At 31.9% G+C, this 20742-nt stretch overlaps 1 protein-coding gene across 1 annotated transcript in view; it reads right to left on the bottom strand.

Moving 5' to 3' along the window:
• Positions 1-6946: 6946 nt before the first annotated feature.
• LOC133191235 (transmembrane 9 superfamily member 1-like) overlaps positions 6947-20742 on the bottom strand; it is a 63544-nt gene continuing 49748 nt past the window's right edge. Inside the window, exons 9-15 of the mRNA XM_061326989.1 lie at positions 20225-20372; positions 15172-15297; positions 11734-11826; positions 9041-9151; positions 8550-8712; positions 8166-8357; positions 6947-7225 (exon numbers count right to left, since the gene is read on the bottom strand). Coding sequence (XP_061182973.1) covers positions 7024-7225; positions 8166-8357; positions 8550-8712; positions 9041-9151; positions 11734-11826; positions 15172-15297; positions 20225-20372 — 1035 coding nt within the window. The 3' untranslated portion in view covers positions 6947-7023. The remainder of the gene's footprint in view (positions 7226-8165; positions 8358-8549; positions 8713-9040; positions 9152-11733; positions 11827-15171; positions 15298-20224; positions 20373-20742) is intronic.

Raw genomic sequence — 20742 nt, 5'->3', positions numbered from 1 at the left:
ACGTCCCATTCGAGAATTTTTCACTCATATAGAGACGTCACCATATACCGGTGAAGCGCTTCAAATTTTGACCTTTACTCGGCACTCAAGGCCATTGAGCAATGAGGGATCTTGATCATGCCAACGCCGCCTCGGTTTTTAAGGTCTCATCCGAAGGACCCGCAACTTTCACTTCAAAGTGCCGAGCGCATGGCGAAAGAACAGTTGCTACCCATTTTTTATCGACTTAGGTCAGTCGCGGCCGAGATTCGAACTCACGACCTCCCGATCACGGAGCGAGCGCCCTACCGACTGAACTACCGAGAACGGTATGCATTCTTTAGAAAGTGCGGGTATAAATAAATTAGCACAGACACTTTTCGTATGACGTCATAGTTAAGTAAGAGAATTCATGACTGTCTCATCTAGTGATAATTCACAACTGTAATAATAAGAACGACATGTAACTATTTTGAAGGAATGCAAAGTTGCTAAGAAATGTTCAGTTGATTACTAAATAGTACAATTTAATATCTTGATGATATGTTGTCTGGGTCATAGATCTGTTAAAGTTTGTGTTAAATGTTCGTAATATCTGTAATGAAATGATGTGCATTCGTTTTCATAATTTTTGTTAACTATTCATAAGATTTTTTTAAAGGATGGTATTAAATAATATTTCCATAAAATATTAAATTTTTAAATAAAAAAAAAAATATTTTTTGATAATTATTCACAATGAAAGACACACCAAAACATTCATTTATTAATTAAATCCTGTGTAAAAGCAAAAAGATCAACAAATTGATTAAAAAAAACATGTCTCTCATTCATTTGCGGGAAAGGTTTATATTTTAGTTACTTTTCGTAATTTCAGCATGTTCTTCATCATGTGTGGGAATGAAAACATTGTGACAAAGACTTTTGGAAAATATTTACAAATTTAGGGTGGCAGATCGACTAAAAAATCCCCTGAAAAACATTGAGCGCATTTGCCTATATTTCTTGAAATGTGGGTTTAATTCTTTTATGTCAATTGAAGAAAAAAATAATTCAATTTTGAATAATGATTTTAACTATAATTCAGTAAGAAGTCTCTAAACGAAGATGTTTGAAGAAGCATTTTGTGTGGAGAACTGTACAAGAGTATATTCAAAACTTGCAAAATTATTTTGTTTAAAAAACATTCTGATTGTACACACAAGTACTCTGAAGTTGATATTAAAAAGATGCTCGAGTATCTGATTGACAAAATCTATTTAGTTTTTGGAGATCAGGTCTTCCAACAATATGTTGGAATTCCCATAGGTACCAATTACGCCCCCTTATTAGCAGACCAATTTTTGTATTCATATGAAGCAGAGAGAAGAAAACACTTGCTGTGGCCTTCAACTCGACATTTAGATATATCAACAACGTATTATCAATTAACAATAGTTACTTCCATTCATATGTCATCCCGATATATTCTAGTGAGCATGAAATAAATGATACCATAGAGTCTGACACATCTGTTTCATATTAGGATATTTTACTAGAAAAAGACTTTAATGGTAATCTAACAACAAAGCTCTACGTATGAACAATTTTTAAAACGAGGCAAACTATTGACAAACAAGTTGATGAACCAAGGATATCAACAGTCTCATTTGAAGTCATTTTGCAAGTTTTATGGTCGATACAATGATCTTGTCAGCAAATAATCAAATGTCAACATATTAAGTCAAATTATGAAGGACATTTTTCATACTAATTGTTAGGCCATTATTTGCACACTGAATTGTCTACGGATTTTCCCGTTTTTTTCCGATCATGACAAAGAGCACACGGCGGGTATGACTGGTCGGCAGGGGATGCTCACTCCTCCATGGCACCTGACCCCACCTCTGATGTTTTTAGAGGTCTATGTTTGTTCTGCTCCCGATTTGTATTGTCTTAATAGACTTTGAGCTTGAATACTGTTCGTTATCTCCATACATGTATTTCAATCTAAAGTAATATAAAAAATATAAAATATGCATTAAAATGTGTGGTTAAAATAAGGTCTGAAAATGAAATCTTGCAACCCATATACATTTAAGATTTATTCAACAGATATCCCAAAACAATATATATATTTTACTATTTCACCATTTGCGAAACATGGATAGCCCCAAACAAGGAATTACTGAAACTCTTGAACACCAGGTGTCACATAGATCTAGTTACAAGCTGTGAAATAGACTTAAATCATACATTACTGTAAATATAACGACCATAACATTTATAATGATGTCGTAAAATTACTATATACAAGAACAATGACTATGTTAAACGATAGTAAATCATGATACAAATCACACATAGAAAACACAGAAATATAATGGATTATCACTGCTAACTTATAAATAAAGATTGTGTAATTATCTAAATTATGTAACTATTACTAAAGTATGAAATGTGTGACATTAGAAACCAGTAGATATAAGACAATGGCTATTAATCCAAGCCAACAAGAAAGAAAATTTAAATAGAATATTATGAAGAAATCTAACAAATACTGGTAATTCAAAATTTCCTAACAATCTAGCTACAGTAAGGTAGCTACAGTAAGGTAGCCCTGTATACCTTTTTCTCTGTAAATCTGCAAATTGTTACTGCTTCCTATACCACTACTTTTAAAATACCTTAAAAAAGTACATGTACAAGAATAACAAATGTAACTCAAAATGCTGCACATTTCTCATTCAAGCATCAGGAATATGAATTGACTATCACATATTTGCATGGTTCAACAAAGAACAGTAAAATACCCTTAAAAATTTGTCTCACTAAGAAATATCAGAAAAATATTTCATATTTCACTTTTTATCATTATAATACTTTAAGCCAACATCTAGCATTCAAGAAATTTGTAATTAATATACAGATTCAAAGACAAAAATTACAAAACCATCTTCACCACAACACTTCAAAAATTAAAAATACAATGAACATACAAAGGCCATGTATCCAAAATGCAATGGCTTCTTCGTATTTCAAAACTCAAGTTATAAGTTTTTATCAGGCAAATGCTTGTCAATTATCAGATATCCAGATCTTTCCATGTTTTTATGAAATCGATAGCCCTATTTGAAAAAAAATGCAGAAATGTTGTTTAAAATACAGAGTACAATGGTGTGAATGAAAATGGTGACACTAAACAGGGCATTCAGCAAAATATATATTTAAAAATGAAAAGTCCTTTACAGTGTACCATCCTCCATTCAAATTTTTTCCCCTCCAAAAAACAGAAATGGAATCTGGGCACACACACAAAAAACATTACATACTGGATGATCATACTTTCTGATTGTAAAATTGCCCCAAATACGTTATGTATTTAAGTTATTAATAATTATGACAAACTATGGTAAACGGCAACATCAAAAATGAGAGAGAAGTTGACATCACACATACGCTGTATACTGAAAATGTACTTTTTTCCACATTGGTACATGTGACAATATTTAAAACACAATTCTACTTTCAATTCTGAAGTATTTTTATGGATATACATGTACAATCTTCAGGTGGAAATTACAATCTTTTGTAATATCTGATTAATATTAACACAGAAAATTGCTTCAATTTTTCCTCACAACAAGTGCTTAAATACAAGAATTCATGAAGTTAACATAAGAAACTTATGGAAAATTTTCTTGGAAAAGTTTGCATGCCAAACTGTGATAAAAATTGTCCTGTGATTACTGGTTATTTCTTTGAGCAAATTGAATGAGTCATTTTCCTGGAATTCATTAGATAACCAGACCTCAAGACCTTTAATAACAGACTCATTTCAAAATATCAAATAAGTACAAGTTAAAAAAATAGAAAGAAAGAACTCTTCCTGTCTTTTTTTTTAAAATATGAATATTCTACAAACTTGTAACTTTTGAAAATATTTGCTTAATAAATAAAATGAAGATATTCAGACTATAAATTTTGACAAGTTTGCTCCCAGTTTATGATCTTGGGCAGGTGCTTTCATTTAATTGAAAAATTATTTTCAAGAACTTAAATAAAAAGGTTTTAAAATGCATATTTTCAATTTTCCTTCTGGAGATATAAAAAGAAACCAAAACATAGAGAAATTTTTTTGTCATTTTATTGCCTTAAGTTTATTATATGATCAGTCATAATAAACATTTCTCCTTTCTACTCCAACTGAAGAAAAACTGCAATCTTCATTTTCGACAGTAATTGTTTGTATTTTTGAGGCAAAAAACTCTTTGTTTATGTACATTTTTATTTATAGATGAATTTTTCTATCTGTAGAAAAACATCTTTTTCTTTAAGTGTACAAAGACCTAAATAATGAATAACATTTCAAGTAGTGTTTACTATTGTAAAAATGTCAACACAGAGAGTATATATTAATCACAATAACATCTGAAAGTGAATTAAATATATAAAATGTCACAGTCTATTGTTTTGTCTAATGATCAACCCAAACAGCCTGTTTTTATGCCCACTGTAGATAAACAATTGAATCCTTTTTTAATATTAAATGTTTTCACTTTTAATTTCTTGGTCCTCTTGATTTTAAAAAATTTAAGCTGCCCGTTGTTTGCCTAATTATGAATATTTATGTATTTTGTGGTTTCCAATAAATAGTTTATTAGATAATGCTATTACCAAGTGTTTCTCTATTTTGATTATAAGTATCAACCATGATGTTTCCTGAAAGTACTATTCATCACTGTCCTATTCTGTTTACACTATCAATTCATGATTGGGTGTAATTAAACCAGCATGGCTGTATATTTCAATTTTCATTCATGATGGCTTATAATAGTCATAAATAATGATTACTGTGTACTTTAATTCCTCACTCACTCTTTCCACTTAATTCTTCATATGAATTCATACTATGCAAGAAAATTGTATCTATAAAGCCAATGAAAAAAATGAGTAAAAATACTTTCATATCTAGTCAATTTTCACTTTTTCGGAAGCAATTACCGCATCTTGGGTGAAGAATGAATATCATATTCAAGTTAAATATACATTGTATTTTTTCAACAAATACATAACGTAATATTTTCTCAATTGGTCAGAAGAAAGAAAAAAAACAGTGTCTAAACAGAAAAGAAAGAAAATGACAAAAAAAAAAAATCATACAAGGAGTTAAACACACATTCCCTGTTTAATCCATCATTCGTAAAAATAATTAGTAAGTTACACTTCTTAATGCAATAGTAATGTGCAAACAAAGACATGTATGTCGATCTTTTGCAATTTACACAATATATTGTAAATATTGTGCACTTAATCTCTCCAGTCTTTTAAACAATATTCTGGGGGATGAAGTTCTATTTTATTTTGATTTAAGTGTCACCATCTCCCTTCTGTGTGGTCCCTCAGTTACACTCCATAGAAAAAGTACCTAGAGTTCACTACAAATTGTTTTCTGTCTTCATAAAAATAATTATCAGTATCTAACTTGAATTTAATGGAATTTATAAATTTTATAAATTGTTTTACATATACAAATTTTTCATTCAATAGTTTATTTTTCCAGAAATGCTCTATGTAACATTAATGGGGCTGTCCCCCCTCCCCATTAAGATTAAAAATAAAAAAAGAATGTTGCATTTCTTTTTGATAAAAACAAGGGAAAACCATTGTGAAGGGTTGGCTTTGTGACTATTAATATTTAAAAACTTATTATTTAGGGTAGCGGGTATCTTTATGTTAAATAATTGACAAAAGGACTAAATTCTTTAAGGTAAAAATCTGCCCCCCCCCCCCCCCCCCCCCAAAAAAAATAAATTTTGACCAAGGAAATCTTTAATTATGTTCTAAATCAGAGCCCTGTTTTACAAAAGAATTAAATTTATGACTAAGACCCAAAATATAACATAGTTCCAAAATCTCACCCAACTCATAATTTTAAGTGATTACACTTGAACAAAATCATAAAGAGGAATTCTTCTTTTTCAATTGAAAATCAGAAGTTAATCAACTAATGTAAGAAATAAAATAAATTGCTACAGTAGATGTTGGTTTTACTCGTAAATTCTTTTGTAAAATGGGCCCCTAGAGGATATCTGCAGATTTCAAAGCATTAAATATTTTCACCAACCATGCACAAGTTAGATATGATGTCATCAAAATGATTTAAAATCAAACGACTTTATCAAGAGAAAATCATGCATTTTACAGATATTTTTATTAGAATTTTAATAACTACAGCTCTGCTCAGACCCGATCTTTTGATATAATGTGTAGAATGATAATATCAATGAAATATGTGAATGTTGTATCTCAGCCAGTTTGCACTGTGTAAATACAACAGAATAGTCTAATGAAGAAATTTTGTCCATTTTGTACTCTCATAAAGATATATATACAAAAATTCAGTGAGTCTGTGATGTCATAGAGACAAAAACTGTCAAAAATCTACTACCAATCTATATTTTGCTAATTCAGACTTTTTTAAACAATATATTTTATACATTTGTGCACATTTCGAAAGATTATTTTTTTCTTCTAAATTTGACTTTTATGGAGGCAGAAAATGCTTTTACCATTCAAAGTTCTTTATTTCTTTCAAACTATCTGTGTTTTTTTTTTGTTTTTGTTTTAAGAAAATTTAATAATAAATATAACACACTTAGAGAAGCTGTGTTAATATTTGATGCAATAAATGAAATGATATTAAAAAAAAAATGAACAAATATTTGTTTTCATGACAAATGACACTGTCATAAGGTGCAAAATCCCCAATAGATTGGTATGCATGAAGTTGTAGAAATATGAAGTGATTCTTATTTTCACTTTCACATACTGTACTCTAAAACATATGTATGTGTAAACAACTGAAAACCCCTTGCTTAAAACTCATGAAGCAGAAGAAGATTTTTCAATTTAGAGATAATAGCACAAAGTATTCAAATAATTAAGAAAAAAAAATTACCAACTGAAGCCATGAAATATATTTATATAAATACATATATATATTTGACTGATAAACATCAAGTAAGTGTTTGTGTCACACAGTCGATTTCAGTTTCAACTCTTTCAGTCCATTTTCAAATTCACATAAATGTACCGTACAAAATGCAGTGATGCAAAGAAAGAGACTGTACCAAGCATCAGGAAGAAAACGTAACATGTCAGAAAGGTATAGCCAAAAAATTCAATAGTCTGTAAGGCACCCGACATATTAGACCGCTTGAAGTAGTAAAACAAAGCATACAGAAACACAAAAATACCAGTGGACCTGAAAAATAAAAATATTTTGATTAAATAAACCCACAATTTAAACATCTTGTTTTGTCCTCTCTCCATCCTAAATTTAAATGAGGTGGAAGGTAATAATTTTTTTTTTCAATATTAAATATTTTCCTCATAAGAACAAAAATGTTGAAACCCGATGCCTTGTAATTTTTCAACATTTAATACATATTCTTTTTTACTGCAGGTGATTAAGCATTGAAATGTAAATTTTTGATGTTCATAGAATTATAGCACAGAGGGCTGTGTTTACAACTTGTGCTTTAATTGTAATGTTATGAAGATCTGTCTTACAGCCATACATGTTATAACCCATTGAACATGAAAAATTTACAGTTAAATATCTATATCTTCATTTCATGGTAAATTGATTAAATATCACTTTAAATAAATTATGCCTGTTTAAATAATACACATCATACTTGTTTCGCTAAATTGAGTGAGTAACCATTTCTGTTCATTGACTTAAACATAAAAATTTATTTTCACGTAAGACCGAGCATTTGTACTATGTTCAACTATTCTGACATCATAATAAAAATCATTACTTTAAGCTTTAGACATCCCCATCTGGTTTACAGTATCATAATAATAGTAAAGCTTTCAACACTTTTTATGAGGAAAATGCATATATATCAATATGATCAAATACTCATACGTACATGTAGATATATTTTATGAAATTTTGTTGTCTCAAAATTTAAAGTCATAGTTTCAACAATCTTTGTACAATAATTTGAGGCTTCTCTTTAACTTAAAGCCCTTTTGTCCTTCTGAATGTCCAGAAAAATTCTGTTTGTTCAAAGCATAATCTCTGGGACTATAGAACATGTAGAATGGGGGAAAGTTTTAAACAGAAATTTTTATGAACCATAAAAAAAGGTAATAAAACTAGTAACTGAAGGCATAATATGGTTATCACATACCCTGCACTGAATATGGATCGCCACCACCATCGATAGTCCTCAGCAGACAGTTGAAAGTAGGTCAGTGCGATAGAGATACAGGCAGTGACTCCAATCAGAATGGCGTATACAATAAACAAAATCCCATACAAGGCATACTGCTCCCTGCCCCACAGAGTGGCAAATATGTAATACATCTCCACAGAAATTGCACTGCAATAAAACAAGTAAAGAAATGTTTCTTTCTCCTCATTTGTTCCTATATTACATTGTAACCTTAGTTCTTTAGAGGTTGGCTTAAGATCATATGCTCTAGTACACTAAATAATACTACGGACTTTTTCTAAGATGCAGTATTTATTTTATCTTGTATCAAGCTATAGTCACTGAAAATGACAATTTTACCTGAATGGCAAGAATCCTCCAACTACACAGTGAGCAAAAGCTGATCTATACCAGGGAACTTGTGGTATTTCACGTGCAATATTTTTAGTTCTACAGGGGGCATCAAATCCATGGGCCCAATTTTTACCTAAAATTCCACCTATCACAGTCAAGGGGTATCCAACTGAAATAAATATTGGTTCTCTGGCTATTACACATTTGTAAGTTCTTAGTAAAAAATGTTTAAAAAAATCAGAAATCAAAAAATATTTATGAAATTAATAATGTATTGCCTACAGTGATACATGCAAGTACTGTAACAAACATGTTGAATCTGAATCAAACTACTGATTGTTAACAATGCTCTTAAAGTCATACTTTGCAAAGAACTCCAAGTCAATGGATGGCTAGGACACATAAAAGGTACTGTGCATGCATTATCATCATCATCAACAACAAAATCTCTCTGCATCTTAATGACCCCCCTCCTTTCACTTCCCCCAATTACTTACCAAAGAGCCAAAGGCACATAAGTAACACCACTGTAGTCCATGGCAAAGCTTGAGTTGTTCCATATCCCCATGCCACAGAGTTAATCACTGCCCAAATAAGAAAGAAGGGCACTGGAAAAAAAAACAAGTATTTATTATGTAACCAAATCTCCCCATACAAATCCTTATCATGCAATTATTACTCTCCATAATGTCAATATGGTGATACAGGACCAGAAATCTGGCATTTTGAGGAGGTTTAACCCAAAAAGGGCAGAGGTCAGGTCAGGAGCTTGGAATACCAAGTTGAATCTTATTATAGTCATTAAAAATTCATCTTAAATCTGGGCAATTATTAGGTGCAAACATGAATTTCTACTGCTCCCAATATTTCCTTGCATGAGACTCAGTATGTTTTCTTACAAGTTTGACATTAGTTTTCTGTTCTGAAGAATAATAAGTGTTTGATCAAATGCACTTATTAACAGAACAATGATTCTGACATTTTCACACTGTTCTTCAGCAAAAATTTTTTTAAAGATTTTTCCCCTCTTTACTCCCTTGAAAAATTATGAACAAACATTGTGCTTACATGTAGCTCTAAGGGGTCTTGTTTGAATCCATATGAAATCAGGATGCTTTAGTTTTTTAAAATATGTCTATCATGGCCTTGCTGTTGTTCTAAAGAAAAAGATGTCTTTTTTTCCTTTATACATGCATTATGTAAAATTTGATCTCCAGTTTTAGCCCCATCCTAACCCCTGATTCCAAAATTTAAAAAAAAGGTAAAACTCAGGTATAAAGAACTCACATATAAGGAAAGCTTGGATATAAGGACTTTTTTATGAAACCTGTAGAAGTCATTGCACCATGTTCCTTATATGTTCCTTATACATGATAGCAAAAAAATGCATAATGGCCAACAGTAGTGATTCAGAGATCCCTCACTAGCCCCCAGCTCTGCAAGTCTGTGTGATTTACACACCAATAACTCACACAACACTTAAATCATTCCTTAAATAGATACATTCATGGAATATTGAACAAATGAAATGATGTTTAATGATGAATTAAAGATGTTGATGTAGTATAACACATCTAACACCACCTACAAAGTCATAATTTGAACAAATTAGAATTCACACTACTTGAGGATACTTGCATATTTATATGAGTATAATCATGGCCTACCTGTTCTTGAGAAAGAGATTTTCCACTCCATTTTGGGAATGGGGCTTAGCTGGGCCCTTGGAATTGGGAATTTAACGACATTTGATCACTCATTGGGAAATTATATTGCATTACAATTTTAAGGAATCGAAATAAACATAAATGATGAATAAATTTGATCTTTTATCTTACTATCAATCACAGATTAGATCTATCAACAAACTGTCAGTCATCAACAGGATCATGCTTCTTTAAATTTTAGTCATTCTATTGATTTCAGACCAATACCATGCTTGTTTTTCACATATTCTGGCTCAGTAAAGCTTGTTTTAGTTTTTGTGCATTTGAAGATTGAAAACACAGTTCATTTTTTTTTTGGGGGGGGGGGGGGGGAAGGGGGGGTATTTTGCAATTTGGAATGGGGTCTAAATTTGGTCCTACAAGGTGCAGTGGAAAATCCCTGTAAGAAGAAGAATTTAAAGATTCTTTTCCTTAATATTCAACCCCATGTTAAATTTTGATCCAAAATTATGGCCCAACTCTATCCCTAGGGGCATTATTTTAGCAAACTTGAATATGTACTATCTGAGGATGCTTGCATATTAAAATCACAAATCATAGCATTGCTGTTTTCCATTTTGTGAAAATTTTTTCCTATATATTCCCATGTAAAATTTTGATCTCTTAATGTGGCCCCACCCTACCCCATGGAGACCATGATTTAAACAGACTTAAAACTATATTATTTCAGGAAGATTTCACATAAGTTTTATTTTTCTGGCCTAGTAGTTCTTAAGAAGGGGTTTAAATGATCCCACATTTTTTGATGTTTCTTGATTACCTTCCCTGGAAAGGAGAATGATCCTTCATTTGAATAAATTTTACTTCCCTTTACCCAAGAATGCTTTGTGCCAGGTTTGGTTGAAATTGTCCCAGTGATTCTGGAGAAGAAGTCAAAAATGTGAAAAGTTAAAAGTAAGACAGAAGGACGATGGATTACTTTTGGTCAGAAAAATTCACCTGCATGAGCCCACAGTGTAGGTGAGCTAAAAGTTAATGGATAGGCAGAGGAAGGACAGAAAAGCTCACTTATTCTTTTGGCTCTAACAGGTGCACTATAAATGTCAAGGATTTTTTAAAGTGACATTTGATAACATATTTATTTCAATAACAAAGCAAAACCGTTTTTAGAGGACATTTATAAAAAAATATTATTCATAATCAACCAATCAATACTATCTTTATATCCTATTAAATAATTCAACCAACACTGCTATAGCACATAGGAAATATCTTGCGGTCATTATTCATCATGACACCGATGTCGGCCAACAGACTCTCCTCAACCAATTCTACACATATTCCTTGAGTCTTATTGGAAGAATAATAATCATTTTGGCAAAATGATTGACCTTGCAATTCCTGTAAAGTACTTAAGACATTTTCAGAAAAATTCATAAGTGAAAAAGAAGGCCTTTGATTTCTGCAATATTTATCAAAACATCTTCTATTACCTGTTCTTTAAATCACATTTTTATACATACTTGCAAACAGACAGGATGTTAGATTAATGTTCCACACCCAGCTCTCTCCTCCTAGTTTCTTGTAGGTATTGGTGGCTACATATCCTGCTATACCTGGAATTAAAAAAAAAACTTTATACAGAATCTAATCTAAATATGAAATGAAAACTAGAGGTACTGTGAGCACCAAGCTCACAAAATGATATCCCCGCTCCCATATGAGTATAATAGTAAAGTCCATTTTTTGCTATGGGAAAGCCCAAATATCTGTCTAATCAAAACATTAAGTAGGAGTTGCATAATGGCACTATGTAACATGTAATAAAGATTCTGTGAAAGTATAAGATTTTATTCAGTGGTATGGGTACCCCTGATAGTCATACATGTTTTATAAAAAGAATGGCAGTGTTGATGTTTTGCCAAAACCCAAAATATATGTCTGATAAAGAAGTGAAATAGGAGATTCACAATAGCACTATGTAACAAAGATTCTATGAAAGTCTCACTAAATTTTATTCAGTGATATAGGAGGAATTGCGGATAAGAGATGGGTACCCCTAAGTGTTATGGATGTACGGAAGGACTGATATATACCCCATCACTATATTCCTCTCTCTTTTCAAGTCAGGGGTATAATAAAATATAATTTAAATTTTACAAATGTAAAATTATTCAACATAATTACTATTTAAATTGGGAAGTTGTATATTCTTAATTCATATTTTAAAACAATGAAAACATGTAAATTAAAAATGGCCACGGATGACAGGTGGTTTTGCACATGAAAAAAGGAGTTAATTAAATTAGCCTATATACTAGACATAGAATAGGTGATGTACTTGCTTTACAGTCATATGGAATAAAATTTGTACTGCTGGAATGACACAAAAATAAGATTTATTTTAGGCCTAAAAAATTAATAACTTGGTTTTCAGGCCAGTTTTCTCAAAAATAAATGTGGGAGGGTGGCTTTCCCCCCCCCCCCCCCCCCCCCCCCCCCATTTTTACCTCATAAAAAAAAACAGACAGGAGATTTTTGATTTTTTTTTTAATTTCAAAACTAGCAACTTTTCAACAATAGTGCTTCAATATTGAGTGTAGAAATCAGGATCATTTATTTCATGCTTCTTTCTCTTTTCTCTTTCATTTTCTACATTCTGATGATTTGTGAGATGAAATGATGGCATTCTAACAACCATGCAGTCATATGTTAAACTTACAGAACTTGACACCACCTTTAGTGATGCATGTAGTCAATTGCTTATGTATCACAACTAATCCAAGAGTGTTTCAGCACTATAAATAGCGCTTATGATTTTATTTGTCAAATTTATCAGTTTTTGGTTTACCCACACTAAATGAAATCAGCAAATCTTGCTGAAGCTTTTCTGGAAATGTCCAAGTTCCGAGGTTGAGAGAGCCGTCATTGATAGCATTATTGAGTTCTAGCATGGAACAACCCTCAGAAACCCCCACTATGTGCCATGGAAATATTACAGTCATTTGCACTGAAATCAATGCAATCATGACCAAACTTAATCTTGACGCCTTAACCTGTTAACTCGACAGCGATATTTGTGATTTTTAACTAGGCCACTACTGTAGATTCCTTATTTTTCACGAGTACTTATTATCGCGAAATGGCTCTTAAGCATCAAATCCCGAGAACAATAATTCACGAGTAGACAGTTCATCAAGAGATTTTACATTGATTTCAGCACCATAAAAATAAAACTGAGTAATTTTATTTCACGAGTGGTGCTTCTCGCAAAATTACACGATAATTAATTCCTCATGTATATTTAAGAATCTACAGTAGTCTGGATCATCTTGATGTTTGTCAAATGTTTTAATGATGAGAGTATCTAAAATGCCGCTGAGGATGCCAGATTTTTTTTTGCACCGTACAAGCGTTTGATAGAAATTTTATTTTTAATTATTCATTTGAGGATAAAAATGGGTAATAAGCATTGTTAAATGAGATGCGGGCGGGTCTGAAAACCAAGTAATTAATTTTTTAAAGCCATAAGGTACACCTGTCAGTGACTTTGCTATGCCAATATCAGTGTTCTTATTTAATCTGTTGTATTTATTATACCCCGGCTTGAAAAGCAGGGGGTGTATAGTGATAGAGGTGTCTGTCCATCTGTCAGTATGTCCTAAGCTTTGGGGTACCAATCTCTTACATATACCTGCAATTCCTCTTATACCACTGAAAAAAATTTAAGGACACTTTCACAGAAATATTAGAACTTTAATATCTCAAACACAGCAAGCAGTTTTAGTTGAAAGTGGTTCAGCTGTTGAAAACACAAGAGTTTACAGAATACTGACAAATACGCAGACAAACAGATGGACCATGATTGGACAATTAAGGAGGAGAAGAACCTTGAGCTGAAAAAATACTTGTCATTCAATTTTTTTCATATTTTGTATATTTCTAATTAAGTATGTCCCACATATCTTAAAGCAGTTAAATCATTAGGTTTCTTACCTTATTTTGGAGATATTGATTGACAAATACTATGCCCTACAGTATCTAAGTGGAGTTTTAATTCTCCATGTTTCCGGGCGCATTACTCTGTCCATAATGGGATTTTTTAAGCATACATAAAAAATATCAAAGTGGACATGTATCTTTTAAAATATTTCAGAGTATAACTAGGATTTAAAATTTGAAAAAAGCAAGTTTTGTCTATCACACTGCATCTGGATAGGGAAAATAACGCACTTTTTAAGACAACTTAAACAATAAAAAACGTAATTTACAAAAAATTCTATCATTCAATATTTTTTAATTTACGTTGAAATGCAAATCCTTCAAATTATTGATTAACTGTAAAAGTTTCGAATGATGAAGCTGACCTCATTATTTCACAGGACATCGTTGAAGAGGACATAAGCATGACAAAAACGTGGCATGTTACATTTCTCGAGTACGGGAAAAACCAACTATGACGTCACACGTAAGCTAAATAAGCAAAATAAGATATACCTACATAAGATTTCTGTCATCAGCCATGCAAAAATAATTTTTGTGTTCCCCGTTTCTCAAAATATTTCATCATATACTGATTATGACCTGTTTTTACATAATAATACCGCCCCTCTGTTCACCGAGTATGATCTTGCTGTACTAACAAATCATGTATGACGTCACCGACTTGTTGGACGTGCAGTTTAGGGAAACAGAGGAGTGGATCAATCTTTTTCATAATTTGTTAATGTTTACAAGAATGTTAAAACTTTTTTATTTTTTTATATACCGGTAAGATGGTAATTAAAGTTAAAAAATTGTCAAAAAATTATACAAGAACTGATGCTTTACACGTTTTGCGCTTATATAAATGGAGACTATGACGTAGTTAAACAGAGTCATGTGACCATGTGTCCTTCATCCCCTTAAATTCTGATCAGAAAAGCTTTAGGATTCCACTCAAGTGAATTATTAAGACTTACAGGAAGTGAAGGCATATAGGACAATTCCAGCTGAGTTGATAGCCCCATGTCTGTGGACATTGAACATGCCAAGAACAGCCATCAGCATTATTCCAGTGGCCAAAGCTAAAAACTGGCTCCCTACACCTGAAAAAAAAAGACGTAAAACAGAGTTTTATTCATTTGTCATCTGGATCAAAGCTCCTTTTCACCTCTGAATTAGTGTATATGTATAATATACTCATTCAAAAAAAACAAAAACAAAAACCCAGATCACTTATGTATATAACACAGGGTATGTGTTCTTCTCCTGACAATTTACAGAATCTTCTATCTCATCTATTCTTTGTTGTATAGAGAATTCATTTAATGAGGAAATGTGGACTTGCTTCATATTTACAACAATATATTAACTTTACCCTTTTCCAACTGTTTAAAGACTTCTATATCAGAGATTACTCTCGTATAAATTCTTATCATTTAAAAAAAAAAAAAAAGAAAAAAAAAAAGAAAAAACAATATACAAATTAAACCTTTTTTTGAAGGGGTTGTGGAATGGGATATTGCAAAAGTTTAGCATCAATAATAATGAGCATTTATATTTTTAATTATTGAAATAGAATGACAAAATTCAGGACAAAGGAATTAATCTTTAACTGGATGCATGTCCACTCACTGCTCCCAAGAGAAAGATGGATTTACACTATCTGTTGTTTGATGCACTGTTAAGTCTGCATTTTTTTAGTACAATATAATTGGTTGCATTTTTTATAATATTAATGTTAAAAACATTTTTTTTAATCTGTATGAGAAAAAAGAAACAAACTGTGAAACTATGTCAACTTGATGCAACATATTTTAAAAAGGTTACTGCATACATATAACTCTTGCATTTGTAGGGACTATCTATCTTACAACTTTCATTTAATATGCTAGTATTTGATGATTTTTTAAAAGTTTAAATGACCTGATTTAAGCTGCAATTCACATTTTTCTACCAACTGTATGTACCAACTAGATGTACCAACTGGCAATTTCTTGATTCTGTATATCAAATTTACATTAACCCAAAATGACTTAAAATGAAAAAAAAAACCCTGACCACCTGTAGAATGAAGAACAATTACCCAATCATGAAAAAATATCAGGTGTATATCTTTATATGGAGAATAATAAGTGTACAAACTCTCAGACAAATCCATGCAGTAGTCTCCTAGAACAAATCCAGACAAAATCATGTGTAAGGACTGACGGACAGACAGATGGACTTGCTGATTCCAATATATCCCCCTAAACTTCATTTGTGGGGGCATAATAATGAGCAAAACTTGTGAAGCAGATATCAACACATATCATAAACTCTCTCATGTTTCTTCAAGGTCAGTTTAATTATCGCACCACATTTCTAGACTGTATTTTAATAAATCTTTCAAAATGAAAAATATTTTCACAGAAGATTCCACACCATTTCATGTGGGCATAACATTTTGTTTTTGTTTCAATCTCAAATGTCTATGTGACTAAGCGATAAAATAAACACAAAGACTGCATCACTTATGATTGCCACTAGATCAATAAAACAAAGATTAATTGTCCTTGAAGCAAAACAATAAAATTAATGTACAATGTTTACCCTGCAATTTAAATTGTGGGCAAAGAAAAATATTTTGACAAACATGGGCATTGTTTTCTACTGAGCAAAAGGCCCATGGGCCATGATGCTAGCTTAGGTCACACTGACAACTGTATCAAGACCCACACTGTGCTTTGAAGGACATAATTTCAGCAATTCCTATTCCAAGAGTATAGGATGATGCAATCATATCTATTGTCAAAGAAGTAATTGCTATATACAGGCCAATAGACTACTTCACTAAGGCGAGAGAAATTTAATTTTTCATTTTATGGATCCGCCGACCCAATTTAAAAAAAAAAAAATTATCTTTATAAATTAAAATCTACAAAACGTTTGACAATGAAAGCACTGAATGTGTAATTTTAAGTGTCTTATTCACATGGAATATTAACCAAAATGGAGACACAAGCCATGCTTGGTTTGGTTATCAGTGTTATTCTGAAGATATTTGTAAATCAAAAGCATCCTCAGCATTCAGAAATGTCCTAACTTATTTAAGCCCTACACTCTTAATGAGGCATTTGGTCAGTTACTTGCATTGCATTTCAACTAGGCCTCATTATAGAGAGTTATATTTCATTGATAGCATTTTGGTAAAGTATGTAGTAAGGCTTCTGTCATAATGAGTCCACCTCATGCACAGTCTTTAATTAATCTCTTTATTCTCTTTGGATTTAGTTTGATGGAATTTTGATATGAAGATCAGATTATCTAAGTTGTTAGGCATGTTTACTGCATATACATTACCTTAGACTTGTGAATAAAAGTAATTACTTGATTCACCCTGCCGTATTTACATGTAATTAAAATAATACATATTGTTTATTTTACTCCTTTATACATGGATGAAATATTTTGATCATTATATGGGTACTGCTTTTTGAAAATCATATTCTTTTCTTTTTTATTTTATTTTAGATGATCCTTTCTGTTCGCAAAAATAGCTAGTTTCCTGCATACACAGGTTCAATTTCTGATTTATTCCGTTCATACCCCAGGGCTTTCAAGAAGATTAGAAACAGTCAGTACTTTTACTGAAAATAGGAGGTACTTAGTGAAAGTGATTTTATCTAAATATTTTATCAAATTTTTCTCCATCAAATATTTTGGTCGGTACAATCATAATTTCAGCCGGGTAAAAGTACTGGGTACTGGCAGATTTTGAAAGGCCTGATATCCTACATTTTGTGTCTTCAAAAGTAATTTGTGTCTCCAGCTTGATAGCTAGTATATTACTAGTATATTACTCAGATGATAATAAGGCCCTAAAGACTAATGGTCTTTGAGAAATGTACCTATGCAGGTACTGGAAAGTGTTAGCTAAGATTTCATTATACAACCAATATTCTTTGAGTATCTGAAAACTTTGTCCATTTGTAAATTGGCATGTCCAATTAATTGACACTGGTATGTGATATTTTATGTCAATCTTTAATGTTTATGACAAGTTCCATGTGTCAACCAGCAACACAAATTTCAATGAATGGCAAAAGACATAAAAGTATGATCAAATTTTAATTGAATGATAAAAATTTCCTGTCTCTCTCTTTTTTTTTTCTCCTCCTACCCAAATTTTTTGAAAAAAAATCCGTAAAACTAAAAATTAAATTTCTCTCACCTAACCTGAGTCATACTGAACTTGTAGATCAATGAAATCCCTTATAGTCAGTGATATGAACTTCAAAAGTTTCTTTACTAAAGAAAGTCCTGACTCCCAAAATACAGTTATGAACTAATTATGGGGTGTATCTGCTCACAATCTTCGAATCTGTGAACATCCTTACCAGATACTTCTTGTACAATGTAAATACAAACAATATGGCCTGAATTACTTGAGAATTTCACAAATAGTGGATGACTGATAGCTATAGGACTAATAACACTCCATTCCACATATTTTCATTGTATTGTTGTGTAACAGTCCTTTAAACAATGTAGACATGCTAAACGTGCTAAACCGGTCAGAAATATTTTCGCTTTTCGTCCATAGACAGTAGACTAATTTACTATTCCAAGACAACACCCAAAAGTAAACATGGCATTCTTAGAAATGGAAAGTGTTTTCTGCAAAAAAATCTTTTGCATTGTTTAATGGGTAGAAAGGCATTACATTTGTTACCAAATATGGTGGACCACATTGTGAGAACCCAAAAGAAAATATGCAGAATGAAACCAATGTCAAAGGAAGCATGGAATAAAGCAAATTGGCTATTGATAGTGAAGAGTCTAATCTTCCTGTTGATGAAGACTTTGATAAAATTGGGGTTTTGACATTGTAGATGTTCCTACACAATAGAGAGGACTATGACTGTTTTGATAATTAAGCTGGAGAAAGACTCTGAATTGGATGTTGAAGGCATCGACATTGAGGATATTTACCAAGCCCCAGATTTCACCCATGGCAATATCCTGAAACACTTATGTTTTTCAATAAATTTTGCTCAGAAATAATTGAACTTTTGAATGATGGTAACAATGTAAGTAATGTTGATTATAATCATAATGATTGCAAAAGTTTGACTGCTTAATGTCCAGTAGTAAAGGAGATGATTCTCAACATAAAGTGCACTTTAAATATATGTCCAAGTTAGTCTCAACCTGGGGCTTGAACCCTGAACACTGGGCTCAGGAGTTTTATAATTTTGGTACAGAGGGCTCATTATTAGCTATATGTGAGTACTCATTTTAATCATGCAAGCATTTTGCCTCCTTGGTATCTAGGTGTAAAGAAGAGGACTTTCTATGATATAAATGAAAGCATTTTCAATATATATGTATGACTAACTTAGCCCTACTCTGGGTGTGAACCCAGAACCCCGGGTCATGAAATTATTCACTTTAAGAATGAGTTCATAGCTTCTTATAATCATTCCAACAGTTTGACTTCTTTATGTCCAGGATAATGAAAATTTTCTTAAACTATGTATACAATGCCACCATGTAATAAAAATTTCCTGAAATTGCTGAAAGTTTCATTAAATTGGATACAGTGGGGTAAGAGCAGTTGTTGATGGTGACCCCTAAGTGTTATGGATATATGGATGGAAGCACAAATATGTAAGGACATACAGACAGAAGGACAGACACCCCATTAATATTTATCTCCTACTTTTCATGGGGAAGGGGTATAAAAATAACGATCAACTACATTCACCCAAAGATGCTTTGTGGAAAGTTTGTTTAAAACGGTCCCATTTGCTCTGATCAAGATGTCAAAATTGGAAGAAGATCAAAATAAATCACTCAATTTTTTTCTTAAGTATACTAAAAAGCCAAAATATTACATCAAATGTGTAAAAGCTATTTAACAGGTTTGGTAGTCTATGAGAAGTTGAAAGCTCTGATTTCAACTATATTTTATACCTATGTCAGAACTAGTATTCAGGTAAATGTTAGAAGTCTAACTTCCTAAACAAGCCCTAAACAAGCCATGCCTACCTAATATTGCACAAAACAGATTTTTCTGTGGTGGAAATCTAAATACATCCGTGTGGATAATCTTCCATCCATTTTCATCTGAATCCAGATCCTCTCCATCCTCATCATCCACATTGTATCTGGCAAAGTCACTTTTTAAAACTCGAGTCTGAAAATTAAAGTTGAAATGGCAAGATATTGTAATCAAATGATGTATCACATCTGATCCACTCTCAATATATTTCTCTCAGTTTGTACCTGTTGTACATCCACTTGAAATACTATAGTTAAACAAGTATTCAAAACAGGAATTCTATTGGACAGGTAAAATAACTGCTATAGTTCACATCATTATCTATATTTGCTTCCTTCCCTAGCCCTCACAATTTTGAATTCTAGCTCTGTCACTTTTTCACCACTTCACATTTTCAACATTTCATTCTTGCTCCCTTACACTGTCTCCCTTATTATCTCCCAATGTCACCCTCCTTTTCTTATACTGTTGCCCTCATCTTCATTTTTCTCACATTGCTGCCCTC

Source organism: Saccostrea echinata, unplaced genomic scaffold (genome assembly GCF_033153115.1).
Source record: "Saccostrea echinata isolate AGI-Se365-2 ecotype Australia unplaced genomic scaffold, CSIRO_AGI_Sech_v1 ptg000023l, whole genome shotgun sequence".
Taxonomy (NCBI): domain Eukaryota; kingdom Metazoa; phylum Mollusca; class Bivalvia; order Ostreida; family Ostreidae; genus Saccostrea; species Saccostrea echinata.
Note: the sequence above shows the minus strand (reverse complement) of the source record. Positions and strands in the feature narration are given on the sequence as shown.